General features: G+C 35.0%; 2 protein-coding genes across 2 annotated transcripts; both read right to left on the minus strand.

The window, feature by feature from the left end:
• Positions 1-278: 278 nt before the first annotated feature.
• LOC121238266 (fasciclin-like arabinogalactan protein 12) lies at positions 279-1351 on the minus strand. Its single transcript, XM_041135096.1, has one exon. It carries the CDS (start codon positions 1260-1262, stop codon positions 435-437), a length of 828 nt encoding a protein of 275 aa, XP_040991030.1. The 5' UTR covers positions 1263-1351; the 3' UTR covers positions 279-434.
• A 3525-nt stretch (positions 1352-4876) lies between these two features.
• LOC121239869 (fasciclin-like arabinogalactan protein 12) lies at positions 4877-6024 on the minus strand. The gene has a single exon (XM_041137223.1). It carries the CDS (start codon positions 5902-5904, stop codon positions 5173-5175), a length of 732 nt encoding a protein of 243 aa, XP_040993157.1. The 5' UTR covers positions 5905-6024; the 3' UTR covers positions 4877-5172.
• Between the last annotated feature and the right edge of the window lie 1860 nt (positions 6025-7884).

Genomic DNA, 7884 nt, shown 5'->3' on the forward strand with positions numbered 1-7884 from the left:
TTTTGAGAAATAAATAATAGAGAAATGCTTTAATCATAAAGTGTTTTCACAAAAAACAATAAACTCACAAATGAACATAACTTAATATGATACATTAGATTATAAATTATTTTTTATTGTAGATAGATCTAACGTATCACATAAATTAACGTCCTAACATAGAAATGCAAGTGCAAGAGCAAGAGCAAGAGCAAGAGCGTAAGTCATACAAAATAATTGTGAGAAGCTAGAAAATGAAAAGGACGTGACAAATGATTGGCAAAGAAAAACGTAACTACTAGAAAGTTCAAAAGGGAAAGATTACATTAATTATTTGAAAACACTCGATGAAAATGACGACCGCTCAAACCAACGCAGCAAAATTAATCACACCGTTCTAGACAATTAATGTAATCATCACTCAAAAACATATATACTGCATCATCTTTTTTTCTTTATAGCATAGATAATGCAGCAACAAAAACAGAAACTCCGACAGACACCATTACTGCTTGTTCTGTGAATCTCACTGCATCAGAATTAACCACTGTAGAAGTAGTAGTAGCACTAGTACTGCTCTCTGGACTGCCTGCTGTTTTCTTCTTAGCCTTAGGTTTTGTTGGGGCCGGTGCTGGTGCTGGTACCGGAGGCTTTGCGACAAAAATATCCAAAGGAAGAAGAACTTTGTCCACTTGATAAACAGCAAGCTGATTATCAGAATATACTGTACCGCTCACTGAGGCATTGACAAGACCAGTCGAAATGTTTACTTGGTTTCCGACTGAGGTCACATTTAATGGATAATCACCAGGGTTGGTATCTCCTGCCTGTGTTCTCAATGGGTTGCTCACGGTTTGGAAGTTTGCCAGAGAATAATAAGTTGGTAAGGTGTGAAACTGTATGAGCCGGATCTTTTGTTCATCACTGAGAGAATTTAGAGTACCGGATTTTAGGTTTGAAAATGCAGCGTCGGTTGGAGCAAAAAGAGTAAAGCCATTCTTTGTATCGTTGAGCTGCCCTTTGATTTGGTCCGCCACTGCACTCCTCTTTAAGAGGCGGATTAGGATCGTGAACCCGCCAGCCTTTTGGAGGATTTTGGTGACGTCGGGAGGGCCAGGTGGGGTAGGAGCATCAGAAGGCTTAGTTGGAGAATTGGCAGGCTGAGCTGGGGCCAAGGCAGGCAAGGCTGGGGCCTGAGCTGGCTGGCCTAAAGTTGTGGTGCAGTAGCAGAGAAAAACAAGTGAGAAGTAGAAGAAAGCTTGATTTCTCATCTTTGTATGCATGGTGGTATGCTTTTCGGTTGGGAAATTTGCAGATGCAAGATTGATACGTAAGTTGCTGGGAGTGATTGATGTGTGCTGAAGGGAGAAGATCATGAGAGGCTTTTATAATGGCTGGGAGAGAGTGAATTTAGGTGAAAGATTACAATCTTTGTTGCAAAACCTCAATTAGATGTTAGCAGCTCATCTTTATATGATTGGTGGGAGAGTGATTGGATAGAATCAGAGATTTTGCCGTTTTAGCAACTAGTTTGCTTGGAAGGACAGCAAAAAACATATGGGATCTTAAAGGTGTCATATTTTAGTTAGTAAAGATGTAAAATGATTGCTTAGCCTTCGCCTACTAAACTATGAACTTCTGCTTTTAAAAACTCATGATTTGCATGCTAAAAGTCTTTAAGGAGTGTCAGCACACCTGGTCTTCTTCCCTACTCCCACTACAACTCTTGTCTCTCAGGTACTGTGCTTTATATTCTTTCCAGCACTGTGATTGCCTTGGAAACGAAGGAAGTATAGAGATTATTTTGAGTTTTCAGAAAATATGTTATTTTTGGGAATAATTTTCTAATAAAAGTTTTTAAACCACTGCATTAATGTTCACCTCTATCTTCTTTTTCTCTATTTTCCTTTCAAAAGAATACCGCCCTCATGCATCTTTTACTAACTCACAAACTATTCCCTGTACTGTACATCATCTTTTGCATATTCTAATTCATTGCAAACGAACATTATTGTTCTTGTTCTTGTTCTTGTTCTTCAAATAGTTGGTTAGCGTCCCTTTGCTTGCGTGTATAAACGAGTTTGAGTATGCCGAGACGTCTATTCTGAGAATAATCCCCAGAATACTATTATATACACAACAGAGAACAGAGGACATTATAGAGGAGAGAAACATGAAGTTTTTAGTGTGTCAAGGAATTAATGTTAATTACATAATTACATTCTGTGAGTATTTGGTTGTTGAACTAAATTCAACTCATTTTAAACTAATTATTGATGTGACCCACTATTTTTTCAACTTCTCGTAAAAAAGTTAAACTCATATCAACCTATTTCATACATTTTAATTTAAAAAGTTAAACCTATCTCAACTTAAAAAAAGTTAAACTCATCTCAATAGGATCTACAAAATATTACTATTAATAATTCAACTCAACTCATCTCAGCATCCAAACGTAACCTTGTCTAGTCTCGTTTTGTCATTATGCACTTGGCCGTTTGGATATAAAGATGAAACCATCTCATCCCACTATTCAACTAATAAGTGTTGTTGTCCCTCGTTAAGCATCTGGCATTGAATTTTTTGTGCAGTTTCATTTCTTCAATGTTTTCATCTAAACATTATTCTGTTGTAGGGACTTGATCAGCTCTCCCATTTGGGTTTTTAATAACTCGTGTTTTTTTAATGAGGTTTTTTTTAATTTCTTATCAGGACTTGAGGTTTCAAGTTTCTTACTAGTACCGACAAAGTTCCGACTAATTTTTAGGGTGTGCAAATCTTCTGGACAAGAAATTTCTAGTAGGTGCACCTCGATTAATTAAGGGAGAAATTCTTTCCATCCAATGATCCCGAAAGTCTGAAGCAAAATTTTGGGTTTGACATGTTTGGATAATGAGATGAAATGAGAATTTAGTAAATAGTAATTAAATGGTTTGAGTTAAGATAGTTTATTGGGTTTTAGAGAAAAAGTTGAATAAAAAGTTATAAAATTAAAAAATTATTTGAATATTATTTTTATTTTGAATTTTGAAAAAGATATTTAGTTTTTTGTGTTTTGTTTAGAAGTTTTAGAAATTTATAATGATTAGATGAGAAAGTTGGATATTTAAAATTGAAAAGTATTTTATATTTGAGTTATACTTGATAAGAAAATTATGAGAAATTTTGAAATGAAATAAGATGTTATCAACTCATCTAGCTTCCCAAACATAGCCTAATATCTTAGAATTATATGCATAGTAGTGAACTGGTTTGTAAATAGTAGTGAAAAGGTTTGTAAATAATAATAAGATAGTTTGTAAATAGTAGTGGAATGATTTAAGTTAAGACGTCTTATTAGATTTTAAAAAATGAGAGAAAAAATTAAATAAAAATATTATAAAAGTTAAAAGATTGTTTGAAAATAATTTTTTTAATATTATTTTCGTTTTGAAATTTAAAAAATTTATATTGCTTTTTATGTTTTGTTTGGAAGAGGAAAATTTGTATTGGGCTTGTTGTTTAGATAATACTTAGGTAATAATTAGATAAAAAAAATTAAATATTTGAAATTGAAAAGTATTTTATATTTGAATGATATTTTAAAATAAAATTATAAAAAGTTTTAAAATATCTGAAAATGTTTGAGTATGCAAACCAGGAGAGGCTAGAGAGATAATGATATTTTTTTATGGATATTTTTGTTTCCTTGGATTTCTAAGGAAAATATGATATCCTAATCCAAGCTTTACATGATGTGATTGATGCTTGGAATAGTTCCGGGTACTTGATTGCCTCACCCAATTTAGAACCAAAAGAGAGATGGCATTGACATTAGATTATCAAATGAGTCTAATTTTTAAAATTCGATAAATTTGGCTTTAAATCATTGCATTAGATTCATCATTCTTCAAAATTTGAAACTATGAGTTATTATACATTTCAATTCATCTTTAAATTTAAAGACCCACTCTTCATTGCTATCCATATTATTCTATTAGCAAAATCAACATCTTTTTCGCCCGTGACAAAGAGAGTTGTCATTTCTCTGCACGAAGAGTACTTTCCATTCTCTTTTTCTTTTGGTGTAAATCCATCTCTGTTTATTCACTAATGTATTAACTCTATGAAATAGACATTGATTTCATTACTGTTTTGCTCTGCTGCAACTTGGTGTTCCTTTTAATATACAATCTTTTAATATACATAGATTGGCATAATATGTTTGTTGGACGAACAAATTATAGATGGGTTTGTTAAATAGAATTTAGAAGAAAGGTTGGCATAATATGAAAAAAAAATTAAAAATATTATTAGTAAAAAAAATGAATCTAATGACTAATCTAATGTGGGGTTATGGATAGAGATGTTTTAGATTTATAGAAAATATGTATTTTTCATCAAATTTTGAAGATGAAAACAATGGGTCCAATGCTCAAAGCTTAGCTAGGATTGCTACGAATGATTATTAACCAAGTCAAATATTCCCATTCGAAATAAAATATGCATTACTCTCAGTCATTATTGTCAACATGCATTATTTGCTGTAAAAATGAAGATTAATGTTTATTTTACTTGCAGATATTGTTTCCTTATTGCAATTTAAAAGCACAAGAGGGTTATTGTCATATTTGAGATCCAGTCCTTTATGCTAGACCAACCCATCTAATATTTTGTCACCTCTATAGGCTGATATGGCATGAATTTATTTTTCTTTTTTTCCTATTTTATATCATAATCGAGGAGTACTGGGAAGACACCACCTAGATATTTTCATGACTCCTAGCTACTCATACCTGTTCAACTCAGATGGATTGCACTCCCAAGATCGTTCTTGTGTGCGTTTCTTATCCAAGATCGTTTAGTCTATAATACATTTAACTGGAATTGAAAAGGAAAAGTTGAATGCTCAAGCCCATTGACACAACTCTTTAAAAATTATACAAAATTCTTGATTACATATACGAAGCTTGAAGGGGAAAAAAATGATGAAGGAATAGAAAAGAACAATCAAATAAAAATGAAACCTTCATTGGTTCTCATCACAAACTAGCATCATACACATGGGACAGGCGAAAATGGCCATTATTTGAAAGCACTCGATCTTGATCCCCGACCATTCAATCTAACTCAGCAAAATCATACCGGACTAGAAACTTGGACCCCAAGAAAGAATATTCATGATCTGGTGCATAGGTCGTGAAGAAGCTTTCGTCACAAAGACAGTGCTGCAATCATAGCAACTCCAATGGACATCAGCATTCCGTGCTGGGTGAGACTCAATGCACCAGATGCATCAACTGAGGCAGCACCAGCAGGACTAGAAGCCGTCTTCTTCTTAGTTTTAGGCTTGGGCTGGGCAGGAGCAGGGGCTGGTGCCGGAGGCTTAGGAGCAAAAATGTCCTGGGGAAGAAGCACCGAGTCTATTTGATAAACAGCTAGCTGATTATCTGTATATACTGTACCTCCCACTGTGGTGTTGACAAGCCCAGTAGAGATGTTCACTTGGTTACCTGAAGTGGTCACATTTAGAGGGTACAAGCCGGGGCCGGTATCTCCAGCCTGTGTCCGCACTGGATTACTCACAGTTTGGAAGTTTGACAGAGAAAGAAAGTTGGGCAAGATATGGAATTGTATAAGCTGGACTTTTTGTTGGTCATTTAAAGCATTAAGAGTGCCTGATTTGAGGCTCGAAAATGCGTTATCAGTTGGAGCAAAAAAGGTTATGCCATTGTTTGAATCGTTGAGCTGCTGGTTGAGTTGGTCAGCCACTTTGGTGCTCTTCATGAGGCGGATTAAGATCGTGAACTGGCCTGCCTTTTCAAGAATTTTGGTGACATTGGTAGGGCCGGGAGGTGCCGGCGCCTGTGCTGGCTGGGCTAAGGTTTTGGTGCAATGGAAGAGGAAAACAAGAAGTGAGAGGGATAAGAAAGACTGATTGATCATCTTAAGTTTTTTTTTCAGGGTGTGGGGAAGGGCTGCCTTTTGCCCGAGAAATTTGATAGTGCAAGAGTGGTCCTCGCAGGAGTGACTAGTTTTTTGATATGTGTAGGAAGGAGAAGGTGGAGAGGGTTTTTATCAAGGCTGGGTGAGTGTGAAGTTAGGTGAAAGGGTATAATTTTAGTTGCAAAACCTTAGCTGTTAGATGCTAATTTAGGTTGAGAAATTGAGTGGATAGAGCAAGAGATTTGCTGTTTGAGCGACCAGTTTGCTTGAGAAGACAGCAAAAACAGAGGGGATCTAATAAAAGACATGCATGCATGATTGCTTTGCTTTCACTTTTCAGTTATTCTGAGCCATTTCCTTGCCATTGCCACTACCTTAAGAAAGAAGTTTCTGTAGGTTTCACTTTGCAAAGAGGATATGATGAAGAGTGAAGAAAGATTATGCTAAATTTCAGAGTTGAGGTCCCATTTCCCCAACCTCATGGATGTTAGCCTCTGACCTGTACCTGCTCAATGTTTATTGCTCTCTGTGGGCACCTTCGCTGTATCAGTTGACTTTCTATGCTGCTTTTATCCAAAGCTGCTCCACCAAATTCCTTTCAACACAAGCAAATATTGCACCATTTCTGTCCCCTCACCAATGCTGCTGGGTACTGTCGCCCTTGCGCAGGCGGGGGACTAAGGGAAGGTTTCGGTAGTAAGACGAGCCAAGAAGAATTGGGAATAGTAAAAAAAAATAATGAATATTAGTAAAAAGTGGTAAAAAGTAATAATAAAGTAATAAATAAAAGTGGAGTATTCTTAATACCCAAACATAATCTAATTTTTCGTTTGTTTTCGCAAATAAGATAAGATGAGATGAATTAAAATTAAAATTAAAAGTTAAATAAAATATTATTAGAATATATTTTTTTAATATTATTTTTATTTTTTTATTTGAAAAAATTAAATTTTTTATTTTATTTTTCTTGAGAATTTGAAAAAATTGTAATAATCAGATTAGATAAGATGAAATGAGTTAAGAAAAGTTGTGAAAACAAACGTAGCCGCAACATTTCAGCTTTTTTTTAAAAAAAAAAAAAACAGCAACAGCGGAGCTTGTATATCCTCTCGAGAAAACACGAGGGAGAAGAAGAAGAAGAAGAAGAAACAGCAAGAGAGGTTCAGAGGGATCGCAACGCGAGAAGAGGCAACTGTTGGTAGTAAACCCTCTTCTCACTTTCTTCTCGAAATCTGAACCGACTGTCGGCTTGTGTAGGAAAAAAATTAGAGAAAATGGATTAACCAAGGCGAGGTTCAAATTCTGACAAGAGTTGATTTCATCCTTGGAGACACGAGAGTTGGGAAAGTTGAGGTTTGAAACTTTGAACACTACCATTTATATCCACAGATTTTGTTTTTATCTATTTATTTATCTTTTTGGGCTTATTTATCATGAGCTTGGACCAACAGAGATTCGAACAAAAATAAAAAAGATGCATGGGGTCGTCTTACTACAAAAAGATTTATCAAGCACTGGATGAATCTGAAAAAAATGAAACGAAAAGAAAAGAGAACTTGGAACTAGAATCTCACTAGTTATCTGAAATCTCCATACTAATTTATAATTATTACTACAAATATTATTCATACGATTTCCTAACGTTTGATGTCACAAGTAACTTCTTGATTTAATTAATGACTACAAGGCAAGCTCTCATTTTGGTTCTTAACGATTGGAAATTGAGAACATATTTGTATATGATTTAAAGGGTATTGAGATTTGAGTGTGTGTGTGTGTGTGTATGATTTGTAGGGCATTATGATCTCCAATGTCAAGCTTCAAGTTCCTGTTTTTAGTCAATGCATAGAACTTTTGCTCTGTTGCCTAATTCATGACATTCCCTGTCTGTCGCAGAAGAATGCATAGAACGAACTTGTGAATAGCCTGGCCTTATGTGACAGAAAGGGTCACACCTTGGGCAAGGGTCAGTCATATTGT

Source organism: Juglans microcarpa x Juglans regia, chromosome 7D, assembly GCF_004785595.1.
Source record: "Juglans microcarpa x Juglans regia isolate MS1-56 chromosome 7D, Jm3101_v1.0, whole genome shotgun sequence".
Taxonomy (NCBI): domain Eukaryota; kingdom Viridiplantae; phylum Streptophyta; class Magnoliopsida; order Fagales; family Juglandaceae; genus Juglans; species Juglans microcarpa x Juglans regia.